Genomic DNA, 18037 nt, shown 5'->3' on the forward strand with positions numbered 1-18037 from the left:
CCGGGCAGATAAAAGGATACAAAATTTCAACATCTGTTGCCATAAAGGGATAAGGAGAAGTGAAACGCAAAGTATCAGTTTGGTGTCAGCAGGCAGAGAGCCAATTTCAAAGAGCTGAGGGGGACAGAGGGGACAAGAAAGCAAAACCAAGGGGGGAGAAAGAATAAGAAATTACAGGGTTCCTTAAAGAAGTAAAGAAAAGAGAGAATGAAAAAGCTGTCAGTAATACTTTCAAAGGAGAAGGCAGGTACTTTCAAGAGGGGCAGTCCCATAATCACTCTGACTGAAGACCAGGCCCCGGTACAGGGCGGGGGAGAGGAAGGCCAGGGCAGACAAAGCCACATCTGGGTGGAATGGGGCATGTGTGATGCCCTCAGCACACCAGCCTGGGCTGACCATAGTTTCCATCTCCATCCATGTGACCCTGCCATTCTGTCATTAGCCCTGTGTTTATATCCTGTGCTCAGCACAAGCTGAAACCACGTTCCCAGTGTACCTGGGGTTGACCAGGTAGCCCTGCTCAGTAGTGTGCTTACTCAGTGCTCAATAGGAGAGGCCATGGGGACAGATCAGGGGACAGTACTAGTGCTGACATGGGAGGGCTCCTTAGGCACAGACTGGCTCCAGTATGGGCCTGCCTTGAGCAAAGCCTAGATAGGTGGGAAACCCACTCTGCCCTTTCCCTGTGGAATAAAAGCCTAGCAGAGAACAGTGGTGGCGCCAGCCACAGGGGACAGAGATAAAGGGTTTGTGTAGGGACATGTGAACACACACTTGCAAGGTGGTATATCCACAGAGCTCAATGCCTCTGAACAGTGAAGTCACCAAAAGGCCCCTACCTACTTCCCTACCTCACAGTCCCCAGGATGGCTTATGGCTAATGGCAGGACCCCGAGGACCCTTCAGGTCTGGAGTCATAGTAGCTAACCTGTCCCTAGCCATAGGGGACCCAGAGTGCTCTGCTCTTAGGGACCAATGCAGCCAGCTCAAATGCTCCTTGGTAGAAAATGCAAGTCCTATAGCAACAGCAGTCGGTGGAAGGTGATGGCAGGCCACTCAGACCTACTCTGTCCCCCAGCAGCTAGAAATGTGTGCACCCCCAGAGACTAGCCAAGTGCTTGGCTGAAATGCAGACAGAGGACGCAAAGTACACTCTGATTTCTCCGGGCTTCAAGCTAAGGAATAGGATGGCTTTGCAAAGCCCAGTTCCTCAGAGCCTAGCAAGACTACCTCAGTGGTTGGCTCTCACTAGGAGTTGATGGCAGCTGAAAATGAATACTGGGCCTGGAGACTCAGAAATGGAGTCCTGTGGACCTTGCAGCTGTTCTGTGAGCAAGAGGCCCATCTTCCTCATTGGAAATCCCCTTTCCTAGGGCTTAACTTAGTGTTGTTCCAATAGAGGAAAAGGCTAAAAAGGAGATATAACAGGCAAGCTCCAGCCAGCACCTTCCTCGTCCCTCTTTCCTGCTTAGCTCCCGAGTACCTGAAAGGACTGCGGTCGGTTGTTCTGAACACAGTGCTGGGTACCTGAGAGATGAATGTGGCAATAGCTCTAAGGGGGACAGAACCGGTGCCCAGTGAGAGAGCTGTACCTCCTGGGTGTCCCAGCCCCCACCACCACCTAAGGGCAGCTCAAATGCTGAGCACTCCCCCCCCACCCCAAGTCAGCACACACATAAAAGAAAATTCAGGCTGTGCTCAGGTTTCGGCGGTGACAGGTTAAAAGCAAAGCATCCAGCCAGTGCCACATTCCGCCCAGCCAGCGTCCTGCCGGCAATACCACTCCACCTTGCAGATTGCCTGTCAGTCAGGCTTTGGTGTTATTGAAAGATCAAACTTGGTCCTGCCTGTTCATTACCTTAATCCTGTTTTCTACATGGCTTTATTATCTGCTTGGGCTTCTTTAGGAAAGACAGCTTCAGAGCTGCCCTGGCCATCCATTTCCTCCACCAGGGCATCTCCACACCCCCTACCCTGCTCAGTTCTCTAAGCTGAGCACAGTTCTGGATACAGGGCAGATGTTTGCACAAGATCTGGCTTCTCCCATGGGTGATGAAGGCAGTCTGGGGCTAGAGGTGAGGTAATACCATGTGATACGAGGGTCCCTGTCACAGGCAGAGCCCAGAAGCTGGCCAGAGAGAGTACAGTGACAATAACTCATTTGGTTCCAGGGCAACCAGAGACCTCAGTTGTCTTGTGCCCATTCTTATTTGGGTTCCTCTTGAGTTAAGGACAGTGTCACTGCTTGGGGTTGATGACATCTAGAGATGACATCACCAGCCTGACCTTAGCCTCTCTGAAGCAGCCACAGGAAGACCAGTGGTGTACCCAGACCACCAACTCTGAGCTGGGCCCAGGCAGATGAGATGATGTCACGAGCTTCAGCTGTGTGGCTGACCGAAGCTGCTAGCACAAATGCCCATCCCTGGACCACAGCCCTACTGGCAAGACCCTCTGTGCTGTGGGGCTGGCACTTCTCTCTATACTGGCCAGAGGCCACAGGTCTTCTGGAAATTGAGAGGTGAGATCCCCACAAACTCTTTGGTTCTGAGGGAGAAAGCAAAGGATGTAGGTGTCAGGCAGTGGGGGGCATTTTTCACAGTTATTCAATCACAACAACTTCTGGTAGTTGGGGACGGTGAATTCCCATTTTTCAGTTCCCACTGTGGAAAGCAGAGTTCAGAGAGGTCCTAGATGAGGCTGGTAAGTGACAGTACAGTTTTGAGTGGGATCCCATCAGGCCATACAGCCAGAGCTTCTACGTTCCTATTGCTTCCAGCACACAGCCCTATGAGAGCTTCTCGCCTTATCCTAATCACAGGGGGAAGGACAGGCAGCAGTTGTACAGAATGAACTCATGAGAACAAATTCTACAGTATGCAGGATGCCAACAGCCCCAGGACATGAGACCATAGGAACCCTAGAAGTTATAGCTGACAGTGGTGATGTGACCACTTACTGCATTGACAAAAGCAGTAGATCTGAAGTGAGAGAGGTCACAGCACATCTCCCACGAGACCACACTTGGACTGCTCAGTGCTCAGAGGGACTGAGTCAGAAACTGTAAGGTAAACATGACCCTGGAGCCAGCATGAGGCCAACTCCATAGGGCACCGCTGACCCACCGCTCATGTTCCTTCCTCTTAACCAAACCCTGATTCTGCAACGCCTGCCTGCCTTTCTCACTGCCAGTACTATTATGTCTAGGGGAAGCTGGCTCTTCTCTCAAGTGAAAGAGGCAAAGCACAATGGCTCCATCCTTGCCTCTTGCCAGGGTTTGGTTTAGTTTGAACATAGTTTTGATAATTGGATGTGAGGAGAAATCCATTCAGCATTCCTGGGGAAAGGCTTTCATTGTAAAATGGTCCAAGGCACACATAGGTCTTCCTTCTACTTTTGAGTGTTGTCTTATGAGTTGGTGGCACTATTGTCACCATGACTGCAGTGGCATGGGAAAGCAGAGTGACGATGGGCCTTCAAGGTCTGCAGCCACCCAACTCTGGGCTCTTAGGCATGTGTGATCAGAATTCCATTCTTAGTTGAACTGTTTGAATTAGATTTTCATTACTTAGCGCCCAAAGCTATGGTTAACTGATGAACTCTATTTATGAAGAACAACTAAGGAATAAAATGGTGGGTTTGGGAAAAAGAAGAGCCCAGAGGAACAGGTACAGGCTTCCAGACAGCTGGAGGCCTGTTCTACAGAGGAGATTCAGCTTGCTTTCTGTCTGGGCACATAGATCCAGGAAACAAATGGACCTCAATAGAGTGGGCATTCCGATACTCAGAGAGACAATGGAGTTTGGCAAGACTCTGAGCATCCTATCCCTGTTCTCAGATTTACCATCAGAATGTAGAAGAAATGCTCAATTAAGTGTCTTATATTGAGAAATCCCCTGGAGAGAGTAGCTGTGGGACATATGCTTCAGAAAGAAGACATGAGGAGACAGAGCTAGAGAAACAGTATGGAAGAGACCGGCAAAAAACCAGCCTTATTCCTGCTATATAGTGTGATACTTAAAACCCAGGGCTAGCTGAAGAGTTTGAGATGTGGCACAGCTGATTAGAGGAAAAGTCAGTAGTTTAGATCAAAATTTTAAGTTTGAGGGCTGGAGAGATGGCTCAACAGTTAAGAGCACTGACTGCTCTTCCAGAGGACCTTTTCCAGCAACTACATGGTGGCTCACAACCACCTGTAATGAGTATCCAATGTCTGAAGACAGTGACAGTACACCCACATATATGAAATAAATATGGCTGGAGTGAGCAGAGCCGGAAAAAAATTAAAAAGAATGTTTAAAAAAAATTTGTTCTACAGAAGACATTAAATGGACAAATTCTAGAAGATATTTGTAAATCACATATTTGACAAAAGACTAATTCTAGACTATATAAAGCTCAAAACTCAACAATAGAAAAGCAATATAATGGGCCATGAACATAGGTGTTGCATAGGCATTTTGCTAAACAGGATACACAGATGGCAAATGAGCATATGAACATATGTTCAGCATCATTAGCTATCAGGAAAAAATTAAAAGCATAATATCACACTAAACAGCTAAAATTAAAAAAATAGTGACAATATCAAAACACTGGTCAAGATGTAGAGAAAACCAGATACCTGGTACCATACTGGTGGAAATACAAAATAATAAAGATGTGCTTTAACAAAAAAGTCTAAACAATTGTTTCCCTTGTCATTTGCCCCAGAGAAGTAAAAATGTATGGTCACTTTAAAACCTGTGCATAAATGTCATAACAACTCATGTCCCTCAGTGGGTGAATTCTCCAATGGAGAAAGAAACTTTAGTGTATCTATAGACTATTATGGACTACACTCAGTAATAAAAAGGAATGAGATACTGACATGTATATACAGCATATCTTTAGGTTTCATTGCAATATGCTGAGTTTAAAAAAAAACTAATCCTTTAATTGTTTTGTTTTGTATTTTATTTTTCTGAGACAAAGTAGCTCTGGCTACTTTGTATAGCTCTGGCTGGCTTGGAACTCACTGTGTAGACCAGGCTGCCCTTGAACTCAGAAATATCTGCCTGTCTCTGCCTTTCTTGTGCTGGGATTAAAGGTCCATGCCACCATGCCTGGCATTACAAAGCTACTCTTAAAAGGTAACAAACTATATGATTCAATTTATCTCACATCTTCAGAATAACAAAGTTAGAGGTAGAGTGCATCTGAGTGGGTGTGGGTGTTAGAGACGATGCAGGTCTGGCTGGGAAGGGTGTCTGACTGTGGTGGTAGAACAGAAAAGGGCCCGTGGGACTCCACTGCCAGTGCTCTGCTTCTGACACTATGTTATATAAATGTTATACAAGTACCCCTCTGATCTCTCTGTAACATCCTATGAATACACAATTATTTCAAGAGTAAAGTTTTTGGTTGAAAAAAATAACAAAACTAAAACAGACTAGCAGACAGTCCAAGGATGCATTAAGCTTGCCAACTGGAGAACTGCAAAGAAAACCTGCTTATATTTTAATCGTCCAACACAATTATTTTATGGGTCTGTAGGTCACTTCTGAAATTTTTTATGGTATAAAAATGCCCCTCGGGATAGATTACACAGCCAGGAACTCCTCAGAAGAGCTATATTAAGTCCAAGTAGTTACTATCAGTTGTTCATGAGCATACTCACCTGTTCCAGGTGATTTCAGGGGTCCCCTCAAGCTAACTCAAAGAACTCCCCAAGAAACCCTGCAGCTGTTGGTGGGTGGAGGTGAGATTTCCCCTGCCTCCTCTGGTACCACCAGGCTAACTGAGGCGGGGCTGCTTAGCTAGCTCCTTTTTTCTCTCCCAGCTCCTCTACCCCTGCCCCCACTTAATGCCACTGTGGGTTTAGGAATCTCTTACCTGTTGAGGTCCCAGATTCTCAGAGGTGAGAAGTGCCCACAACAAGCTGTTCCAGTCACAAAAGAGCTGCCAAACAAAAGGAGAACAGAGTTAGAGCTGGCTTGTCAGAACTTGTGGCGGAAATGGCTACACACTAGAAATGCCGGGCTCTTTGCCCAGGGATCATGGGGTTAAGCCAGAAAAAGAAACATTGAGAGAGAATGAGGAAGTATCCCAGAAGTCTCTAAGACAACTTGGTGCAGAGAGAGGTGCAGCCTCCCAGGGCTGTCTGACTAGAGGCTGTGGAGCTTCAATGGTGGATGAGCTTGTTCTTTGGACTGAGAAATATCCCCTCTGACCATAGAAGCGCAGCTCTGAGCCCAAGGCAGTGTGAACTTAAGAGAATGTACCTGCATGAGACTTGAGAGCTCAGTGTTATGAGACCTCTTCTAGGAGCATCTGGGACTGACCAGTGATGCCCCAATCAGATGGAGGCCTTCCAGAAGGGTTTAAGAGTTGGGAAACCAGGCATGGTAGGGCACACCTTTAATCCTAGCACTGAGGACACAGAGGCACGTGAATCTCTTGAGTTTGAGGCCAGAACTCAGACTAGTCTATAAAAGAGAAACCCTGTCTCAACCCCCCACCCCAAATAATTGCAAAAGTGACAAAGTTGTACAGACACAGGGCAGATAGGGAAAGCGAGTGCATCTCCAAAATACATTGTAGCTTTCAGGGAGCAGGGCCAAGTAGCCAGGCCTGCTGAGGAATGAGATGTGCTTGGGAAGAGTCTCTAAGGGTGCTGTGGACACTGCCAGCAGGCAGGGGAGAAAACACAGATTTCCAGAGCCTCTCAGAACAGTCAACATAGACAGTCTGAGTGGTTTCATGCTGCGGAAACTCACACACTGTGGGAAGGATCAGTCTAATGAGCCACAATACTAGGATGAGAACCTGAACATGTGAGCTAGAGCAGACCTTCTCCATATCATTTGGGAGGGGTCGAAGGGGTGGAACTGGAAAGCCTAAGAAAAGAAGCCTCACGTCAATCAGTAAGATTGAAGGCACTGGGGTGGGATGGGCCAGGGCCCACAGGAACTGTCCTGGGGAAGGAAGACTGGATGAATTGGCCTGCACTGCCCAGCACCTGTGCCCACATGTCAGTGGGAGGGAGAGTTCTACAGAGAGGCTTCTGAAGAAGGCAGTGCGTTGGAAGTGCAGCTGGTGAGGAGCTAGCTACCAGTTGGTGATGAGGGAAATGGCCAGGTAGGCACTGGCTGCTTTAAGTACCAAAATTGTAGACTAGTGCCCACCTGTCATCTCCAAATTGGAACAAAGCCAGACAAGACACCCAGGGGCTCTCGTGTCTCAAGCCAAAGCTTCCTCCAGGAATATGACAGCATCCCAACTTCCTCTTCATCTACTGCCAGCATCCATTCTACCATAAAATGGCAGAGCCAGGCAGCCACTGAGCACCAAGGAACCAAACTACAGAGTCAGGAGTGTTCCCCTTCTTACACTTTTCTCTTTAGTGTAACCCATTAATAACTGGTAAAGCCAATTACCTTGGGTTGGAAACATAATGGTTGGAAATCACTGGAGCAGGCCATTGGGCTCTCCAGACTTTTGAGTTTAGGCCATGTGAAGGGCGCCAGCACAGACACAGGCATCTCTTAAGGAAGTCTCTAAGGCGTCTTGGTCACAGGCCTAAATTAGCCTCAAGGTAAATCAATAGAAAAAGATGGGGGAGGAGCCTGGGAGTTAATCCCTGCCACTCCTGCAGCCCTGACTTCCCAGCAGGTGGGTAGGGGCAAAGAAGGACACAAGCCCTTCCCAGGGACTCCAGTCCTTTGCTTGACCTACCCACCCACTCCTGGGCCTGATCATCTGTCACCAAGAGGAAGGCCCCCTCCTCCTTAATTACCTATAAAAGCTTTCCCAAAGCTGTCCTTTCTCCTCTGCTTAGGTGCCAGAAGCTAGAATGTCTTTCTGGCACTTAGGAAGGCCTAAGAGTTTAATAACAAAGTCATGTGAACTACAGACTGCAAACAGACTGATCAGTTCGGCAACAAACCCAATCCACGGGACTGCCTGCCTGGGCATCAAAGAGTTGAGCTAGCTATAGATGCAGTCCTATGCTTCTTGAACTCTCCCCCACTGCTGTGGCCATGTTTTGTGCCTGCCGTCTGCCCAGTGCCTGTGGTCATTATGAAGAATGTGACAAAAGCTACTGACTAGCCACATCTGAAGGTAGATGCTAAAAGCCAGTGAGCCTGGTCAGCCCAGCCGAGGGCCGCCAACACGCAGCACCTCCCTAGCACCGTCTAGATAGAAGTGCTGAAAGGGCAATGGGATGGGGTTGTGCCTACTGGCAGTTTCACCCCCAGCTCTCTAAGCTCCACAGCCCTTGCTCCCAAATATAAAGTCTGTCCTAATCTCTTGCCGGCTTGGGGTTAGCCTAACATCTGTGCTTGATTTGCTCCATAGTTTTCACTATTCTGGTTTCTATGCTAAGCCTGTTCAAGTTCTCACCAATGAGATGAAATGAAACACATGCATTCCCTCCATGGCTCCTCAAGAGAGTTCCCAGCAGGGCAGTGGTGGCTCATGCCTTTAATCCCAGCACTAGGGAGGCAGAGGCAGGTGGATTTCTGAGTTCGAGGCCAGCCTGGTCTACAGAGTTAGTTCCAGGACAGCCAGGATTACACAGAGAAACCCTGTCTTGAAAAACCAAAAGAACTGTCTGGGCCAGTGCTCTGAGCAGACCTTGGACACAAACTCCGCAGCCAGTCCCACAACATCCAGAGGAAGCTCCACTCCCAGGTGCTGTAACATGCCCAGGATCCAGAGGATCAGAGGTGAGGAGGACACATCTGTCCCTACACTGGGAGCAACTGGGACCAGCAGGACCCAGGCACCCAGGAACTCTGCCAGCCCAGTGGCACGGTTGCTTCTGGTCTGTCTGGGCCGGTGCTCTGAGCGGACCTTGGGTGCAAATTTTGCAGCCAGTCACACAACACCCAGAGGAAGCTCCACTCCCAGGTGCTCTAACGGGCCCAGGATCACAGGATCCCAGTATCACAGGATCAGAGACAGCTTGACACAACCAGGATCACAGGAAGGACAGGCCCCAGTCAGATTTAGTCAGGGCAGATAGCACTAGCGATAACCAGATGGTGGGAGGCAATCGTAAGAACATAAGCAACAGAAACCAAGGTTACTTGGCATCATCAGAACTCAATTCTCCCACCATAGCAAGTCCCGGACACACCATCACACCAGGAAAGCAAGATTCAGATCTAAAATCACTTCTCGTGATGATGATACAGGACTTTAAGAAAGACATAAATAGCACCCTCAAAGAAATACAGTAGAACACAGGTAAACAGCTAGAAGCCCTTCAAGAAGAGACACAAAAATCCCTTAAAGAACTACAGGAAAACACAATCAAACAGGTGAAGGAAATGGACAAAACCATCCAGGATCTAAAAATGGAAATAGAAACAATAAAGAAATCGGAAAGGGAGACAACCCTGGAGATAGAAAACCTAGGAAAGAAATCAGGAGTCATAGATGCAAGCATCACCAACAGAATACAAATGATAGAAGAGAGAATCTCAGGGGCAGAAGACACCATAGAAAACATTGACACAACAAAGAAAATGCAAAAAGCAAAAAGCTGCTAACCCAGAACATCCAGGAAATCTAGGACACAATGAAAAGACCAAACCTAAGAATAGTAGGTATAGAAGAGAGTGAAGACTACCAACTTCAAAAGCCAGTAAGTATCTTCCACAAAATTATAGAAGAAAACGTCCCTAATCTAAAAAAGATAGATGCCCATGAACATATAAGAACCTACAGAACTCCAAATAGACTGGACCAGAAAAGATATTCCTCCTGTCACATAATAATCAAAACACCAAATGCACTAAACAAAGAAAGAATTTTAAAAGCAGTAAAGGGAAAAGGTCAAGTAACATATAAAGGCAGGCCTATCAGAATTACACCAGATTTCTCACCAGAGACTATGAAAGCTAGAAGATCCTGGGCAGATATCATACAGACCCTAAGAGAACACAAATGCCAGCCCAGGCTACTATACCCAGCAAAACTCTCAATTACCTTAGATGGAGAAAACAAGATATTCCATGACAAAATGAAATTTACATAATATCTTTACACAAATCCAGCCCTACAAAGGATAATAGATGGAAAACACCAACATAAGAAGCAAAACTACGGGCTGGAGAGATGGCTCAGCCGTTAAAGGCTAGGCTCACAACCAAAAATATAAGAAGCAAAACTACACCCTAGAAGAAGCAAGAAAGTAATCTTTCAACAAACTTAATTTTACCTCTAACAACAAAAATAACAGGAAGTAACATTACTTTTTCTTAATATCTTAATATGAAAACCAATGTAACCAACATATCCTAATAGATTGAAATCCAAAAATATGAGGAATTAGAAATTTGTTAGCTGTCACCCAGTAGTCTCTCTAATTTGGTAATTGGAGAAATAGGTCCAATATTATACAATCTATATATACTTTCAGCTTGTTTGTTCGTGACAGTGTCTTGCTGTGTATCACATAATGGTCTTGAGATCTTGCTTCTCCTATCTCAGCCTCTCTATTAGTAGGATTGTTTATTTGATGTTTTTACACTATACTATGGTTTTCAGAACAGCTTACATATTTCAAAAGGATTTATACAGCCAAAAGAAATGTAGACAATTAATTTGGGAGGTGGCTTGTAAGAGAACATCAAAGAGTAAGACTGAATGCTTTGCTTGATGCTTGTAACTACTGTATTAAGTTTGAAGAAGAGAACTTTATAAGTTACTCTTTCTCTGAAATGAATGCTTTTCAAAATTATCACAGCCACTGAACCAGATTCTTACCCTCACCTAATGTCTGTGCCACCCTCCAAGCAGAACCATTGTTCATAGAAACAGTTGGTGAATGACTTCATGGATAGACCATCTTAATAGACACACCATTTCTTAAATGAATGTAACCTGTACTCTGTGGGCTGAGAATGACAACAATCACTCAAGTCAAATAGCTTTGACCATAGCAGGAAGTCTGTATCCAAAAATCGTGCCTACAATTCACTACTTGGCATAGCAGAAATGTCAACACTTTTTTTTTTTTTTTTTTTGGTTTTTTTGAGACAGGGTTTCTCTGTATAGCTCTGGCTGTCCTGGAACTCACTCTGTAGACCAGGCTAGCCTTGAACTCAGAAATCCGCCTGCCTCTGACTCTCAAGTGCTAGGAAGAAGTGTCAACTCTTAGTTTAGCTACGATGGAGGTAAAATCCTTTGGTGATGTAAGGGTCATTGAAGTACAGCCTTATTACAATGAAGTTCAATGTCTAAAAATTGTTCTTATTTTGGGCTTGTACTATACAGTAAGAGCCAAGATTTTAAGCTCTACTAAATACAAAACAAACAAACAAACAAAACTTTATCTATTTATGCTCATTAAAAAAAATACTAGTAGTGATGTATTATTTTAAAATATACAGTTAACATGTTTGGAGTTATTTAAAATTTATTTTGAGAAAAATGTATGTATTTTCAGTATTGCTATAGACCAGCATCTACATAAGTCTGTTCAATTGAATGTTGTTTTATATCAAACAACTTTTATAATACTCATTTTCATTGTTATAATATTTTATAAATTTTAAAGAATATGACAAAAAAATGAAAGGCATTGCAGGTATTGAAGGGGGGTCTCTGGGAAGAGTTGGGGTACAAAAGGGAAAGAAGAATGTGATGTAACTCTATTTATTTAAATTATGTTTTTAAATGTTAACAAATTCAGTCAGATAAATTGAAATCATGTATCTTTTCTCATCACAATGCAATAAGACTTAAATCAATAAATAAAAAATATGATAAACATGATTTTTTAGTTTCATACAAATGTATTGGTTTAAAATTGCAAAGACATTTACAATTACTCTTGTTTTCTTTGTTGTTGTTGTTGTTGTTTGTTGTTTTACAATTACTCTTTAAAAATTATTTCATATACAGTTTTTAAAAGAAAAAATAAACTGATTTAATCACACACAAAAAAAGAAAGAATAACCAAAAGAAAAAAGAGATTCCCCACAAGTACTCCAGTCTAGTAGAGTGCCTAGCCCAAAGGGTACTCAATACAGATTTATGAAATTGACCAGAAAGGGCCTCCCAGAGTTGAAAGCCAATCATGCAAGTGGTCCGTCTGCTTCTTAAAGGAGTATGTCCCAAACCATCAAAGACTCAAACCTGAACAACATGTGACAGGCGTCCATAGGTGGCGAGTAACAAGTCCCTCAGACTCCATAAGCTATACTTTTTAACCATAAAGCCATGCCCAGAAGTTAGCCTAAAGTTTCTTGTCCAGACCCTCAACTTGCCACTGTGTATCTTAGATAAGCCTGACACCACAGAGGCCATAAAGTACACATTGGACACACAGGTGTCCAATCAAGAAAGACACTAGGAAAGTTAGGGATCCTATATACAAGACAATGAATAGAAAGAAAAGTCCGAGAAATGGAGGATGAGAAGGGTCTGAATGAAAATGGCCCCACAGGCTCCTAGGGACCTTGCTGGAGGAAGTGTGTCCCTGGGGGCGGCCTTTGACATCTCAGAAGCTCAAGCCCAGTGCGACTCATTCCCTTCCCGCTGTCTGTGGGTCCAGATGCAGAACTCTTAGCCACCTCCCCAGCACCATTCCTGCCTATATGTTCAGGTGCTTGGCACCATGTCTCCCACCACGACAACAATGGACCAAGCCTCTGAACGGTGAGCTACCTCCAATGAAATGTTTTTCTGAGTTGACATGGTCATGGTGTCCCTTCACAGCAATAGAAACCCTTACTAAGACAACTCAGGAGTTCCAGGCAGTTAAAAACTGTCCTATGTTGGGGCTGAGAACCAAGCCCTGGTCCCCCTGCAAAAGTCGCGAGTGCTTCTTAATCGTGGAGTCACCGTCCCAGCCCCTTTATTTTGGTTTGGTTTTGAGGGCTGACTGGGAACTCACTATGAAGCTCAGGGTGGCATCAAAGCTATGTGTCCTGCTTCTCACTCTTCCGTGCTGGAATTACAAGTACACACTACCTGCTGCCTTCTGTGCATTTATTTAAGATGGGATTTGAACATGTGAAGATTTTGGTATTGATTAGGGCATGGGTACTGGATCGAATCCCTCACAGACAGAAGGAAATGGCTGTAATTTACTATTTGTTTAGAGACAGGGTCTTTGTATGTGGCCCAGATCAGCCTTGAGCTCTCAACCCCCCTCCTTCAGCTTCCCAAGTGTATGACTACGAGCATGCATCAGCATACCAAGCAACTGTAATTCACTAAGTACCTACTATATGTCAGGTGATGAGTATGTTTGTAGCATTTTCCCACCAATTAGGAAGCTCAGGGAGGTCACAAAAGTTGCCTCTTGCTCAGCTGAGCAATATGTAACCATATTAGAACTGGCCTTCTTAATTCTAGAATCCATTATATCACCCCGCAAACTTCCATGGGAGATGTTTCAAGCTGATTTTGTTTGGACTCCCAGCATGTAGTACAACGTCTAGAGAAGTCTCAAAGCTTCTTGAATGATAGTGTGAACGAATCAACAAGTTGAACAAACGATTGCACCTGGAGGAGGAAGAAAAGCCTGGCCCCAGACAGGCAGCAGAAGAGGTTGGGCTCAGCAGCTGTGCCCGAGGCTGGCCAGAGCCGCCCAGCTGGACTGGGCCCCAGCAGCCCGAGCCCAGGCTGACACACTTTGGCAAGGGAGGCCAACAGAGCTGTCACATCATTCACCAGCATGCCTATCAAGTGTATTCAGCTCTCTTCAACCCGCACTGGCATTTTAATTACTGTTGGGTAAACTAATTTGTACAAATGAAGGCCGGGCTGCCTAATAGAATATGCAAGCTCTCTGACCTCTGACAGGCACTGACACAAGATACAAAGGAAGCCGAGGAAGGCTTTTTATCTGAGCCTTATTACTCTCTATTACTCCAATTAGTCAGGCTCCAGTGCTCCTAATTGGAGGAAAAATTGCAATTAAATCAATTTTTGATGGGCTGCAAGTGGGCTCCTGAACCGCCCTGCTTGTGAAACACTGATATTATAGCAGCAAAGGTCACAGGCCTCATAGGCACCTGGGCCCCACCCCTGATTTCCCTTGGCCCCCTCCTTAAATACTTCAAGGAAACCCCTGCCCCTCCACTGGCTTGGCCAGTAAGGGTGGGAAGGAGGGAGTCATTAGAACATGTCAGGTCTCATTGCTTTGCTGTCATCTGCTAACCTCCACCATGACATCATTACAGCGTAAATCCCAAAGCATGAATCCAGTGCGAAGGTCACACAAACTCCCTCAGAAGGGAAAGCGGGAGCTATGGTGACAGCATTGCATGGACGGGACCAGTGAGGTGGTCACAGGAGGTCATCACAAGTCAAGAAGGGAAAGATGGAGGCAGGCGACAGGTGAAAGTGAGGTGCCTGAGCTGCAATCAGCAGAGAAGTCTGATCAACAAAGAGACAGAGAAGCAGATCATTTGGGAGAAGTCAAGGCAGGGGAGGGGGATCTTTTAGCACACATGCCTACCCACAGCTAGGAAGCACCCATTGCTGGATGGGCGCCATGTCTGTGGTGGAGGCTGGGAGCACACTAGCGAGCCAGCCGTCAGAGCAGCATGTCTAGGAGGGAGGAGGAGGGCAGTATCCAAAGAAGAAAACACAACTGTGTTCCTCAAACTAGAGGAAACAATGAAAAGGACTGTTTGAGCAAAGGTTAAGGCAAGTAATCATACGTTCTGTTTCATAAAGAAACTGGAATAACTACTTCAAAAACAGAATGAAGACAGAAAAACTCACAAGTTCAGCCAGTTTGGTTGCACTCCTGACAACCCGAGTTCCATCCCTGGAACCAACTGAAAAATCTGGATGCAGTGACCCACATCTCTAATCCCAGCATTCCTATGGCGAGGTGGAGACAGGACAATCACAAGGATGCTCACGGGTCCATCAGTGTGAAATACACAGAACAGAGGAAATCATGGAGATCCTGCTTAACACAGTGCGGGGAGAACGGACTCCTGAAAGTTGTCTTCTGACCTCTACACATAGACATACACACAAATGACATTTGCACACTTACGGACACACACAATAACAACAACAACAGCAAGAATTTTTTTAAGAAGAAGTTTAGCCAACTCCATGGATGGATGGTTAATTAGAAAAGGACAAGCTTTGCCTTCAAAGGGTCAAGACCAAAAACATAAGTTAAACACAGTATTTCAAAGAGTACAGGTAGATGCTTATGTGTGAGAGAAAACAGGGTACAAATGGCATTGCTCCAAGGATTTAAAAAGGCAGTGGTAAGAGAACACGCATGCTACAATGCTAAGGAGACTGTGCTTGGCAGTTCTTCCCATGTTTTCTTTATTATTTCAGATATTCTTTTTTCAGGATTTTTTCGTTTTTGGTTTTTTGGTTTTTTGGTTTTCGAGACAGGGTTTCTCTGTGTAGCCCTGGTTGTCCTGGAACTCACTCTATAGACCAAGGTAGCCTCGAACTCAGAAATCCGCCTGCCTCTGCCTCCCAAATGCTGGGATTAAAGGTGTGCACCACCACTGCCCAGCTCAGATATTCTTTAACAAGTGTTGTTTTTAAAAGAGAAAAACACATCTGGGAGTGGTGGCTCACACCTTTAATCCCAGCACTCGGGAAGCAGAAGCAAGTTGATAATCTGAGTTCAAGACCAACCTGGTCTAAGTAGTGAGTGAGTTCCAGGACATCCAGAGCTAAATGGTAAGGTCCTACCTCAGAAACAAACAACACCTAAATGCTCTTGTCCCACCCTCATGGCCAAGAACAGTGGACAGTGACAGCCAACACACACCCCCATGCACCTTAGCTGCAGCATCAGGACTGACCATGCCAAAGGCAGGCAAGAAAGCCCTAGAGAGATGGGGGTGATAGTGCACACCTTTAATTCCAGCACTTGGCAGGGAGAGACAGACCTCTGAGTTCGTGGTCAGCCTGGTCTACAGAGCAGATCCCAGACAAGTAGGGATATATAGCCTCACAGCAAAAGCAAACAGAGCATGTCTAGAGTTGCTCCATCAGCCTCTTCTCTCAACTTGGCCCTGGCTAGCAGGAGGCAAGACTGACTCCTGCTGCCCACTGCTACAAAGGTCTAGAACAACTGTGCCAGTCATGCTCACATTGATACACGCCTCTCTAGCCATGCAAATCAGGGCAGGATAGTGTCTAGAAGGCCAGAGCTAGATAAAGTAGCCACCTCATTTCCGGATGATCTTGGATGTGTTTAACCCCTTGAAAACCAATCCTAGGCATGGTTTGACTGTCTTACAAGAGGATCATGTGTTAAAATTTACATTCCACTGTGAGGTATTGGGAGGGTAGAAACTTAACCCAAATATAGTGTTGAGAGGTGGGACCTTTGAAAAAAGATTAGGATGAAGTCCTTAGTGTGGAGCCCTTATGGTGGAATCCTGGAGGCTTCATATGGCAAGACAAAGAGAGGGAAAGAGGAATAACAGAAAGAAGGGAGGGAGAAAGGGAGGGGGAGGAGAAGGAGGGGCACGGGAAAGAGAGAAATAGACATAGAGAGGAACTTGGTTCTGTTCTCTGCTGTGTGCTTCATTCACCACCTCAGAACCCTGCTAGCATGAAGGTCATCCTCAGACATGAAGGTGTCAGCCATTTCTGGAGCTCCCGGAATCTCAATCACAATGAACTCTTTTCCTTATGGAGTGACCACAGCTGAGCTAGTCCTTGATAATAGAAGCAAACAAGAAAACCTGGTTTCCTCATCTGTGACTAGGAATAAAAGAGATCTCTGGGGTAAGTATCTGGTACGTATAACACAGAAGCACCCACAAATGTTAGTTAGGGCTATAACCAATGGGGCATGCTACTAAGTACGCATCACAAAAAAAGTATGAAAAACTATGGGATACCTAAGAACATCCTAACAAACCAACAGGAAATAACAAAAACAGAACCCAGAAGAGGTCCAATATGAAACGTTACAGAAGGATATCGAAGAGTTGAATAAGCAGAGAAATGAATCATGTTCCTGAACAGAAAATGTCAAAATGGCTCTATGGTTACGAGAGCTTACTGCTCCTCCAGAGGACACAAGTCCCAGCCCAGAACAGCCCAGAACTCCAGCCCTAGAGAATCCAGTAGGCAGGCAGTGCTAGTGCACGCCTCTAATCTCAGCACTCAGGCAGAGGCAGGAGGACAGCCTGCTCTACAGAGCGAGTTCCAGGACAGATGAGACTACACAGAGCAATGCTGAGAGAGAGAGAGGGGATCCAATGTTCTCTGTTGGCTTCCAAGGGCATCTGCATTCATATGCACAGATACACACACAGACATACACACACTCACAGACACTCATACAAACACACAATTTTAAAGGAAAAAAAATTCTACACAAAAAACAAACCCTGGGAATTATGAGAAAGATGGTAAGAAAAGCATTCACGGCCGAGCGGTGGTGGTGCACACCTTTAATCCCAGCACTTGGGAGGCAGAGGCAGGCGGATTTCTGAGTTCGAGGCAGCCTGGTCTACAGAGTGAGTTCCAGGACAGCCAGGGCTACACAGAGAAACCCTGTCTCGAAAAACCAAAAAAAAAAAAAAAAAAAAAAAAAAAAAAAAAAAAAAAGAAAAGCATTGCCTGAAAGGTGGTTTGCTTATGGGTAAAACATTACACTAAATATGGATCACACTAAATGTGATTCTGGACATCACACGAACCGCAGTTCAATGCTGGACTGGACAGAGTCTCTTTCTGTGGCTGGCTTTGGGAGTGGTGGCGGCTTGAGAAAAGATGCCTGTGCAAGTGGGAAGTAAAGGAAGCCCCAAGGGATGTGTAACGTGAGGGTAAAGCCCCAGTGAACGTGTACAGCTAGGGATGCCCATGGGGACTGGGAAGTTTTCCTCTGTTCCACACAGGAGCTAACAGTGTACAGAAGGCATTGAGCACAGCCTCCTCTTCCTCACTGTACACAGTGTATGAGGTTATGTGTAGCTGCTACTCCAGCACAGTGAGCACAGCCTGGTCGATTCCAACTTTCCTGTTGTGTGTCTGTGCTTTCCTGTTGTGTGTCTGTCCTTTCCTGTTGTGTGTCTGTGCTTTC

The 18037-nt window shown here is 45.4% G+C and overlaps 1 protein-coding gene across 2 annotated transcripts in view; it reads right to left on the reverse strand.

Annotated features, from left to right (window-relative positions):
* Fbxw4 (F-box and WD repeat domain containing 4) overlaps positions 1-18037 on the reverse strand; it is an 88066-nt gene that overhangs the window by 5952 nt on the left and 64077 nt on the right. For both annotated transcript variants that reach the window (XM_031390489.1, XM_031390488.1), the window contains exon 6: positions 5875-5940. In XM_031390489.1, the coding sequence (XP_031246349.1) occupies positions 5875-5940 (66 nt within the window). The remainder of the gene's footprint in view (positions 1-5874; positions 5941-18037) is intronic.

Source organism: Mastomys coucha, unplaced genomic scaffold (genome assembly GCF_008632895.1).
Source record: "Mastomys coucha isolate ucsf_1 unplaced genomic scaffold, UCSF_Mcou_1 pScaffold21, whole genome shotgun sequence".
NCBI lineage: Eukaryota > Metazoa > Chordata > Mammalia > Rodentia > Muridae > Mastomys > Mastomys coucha.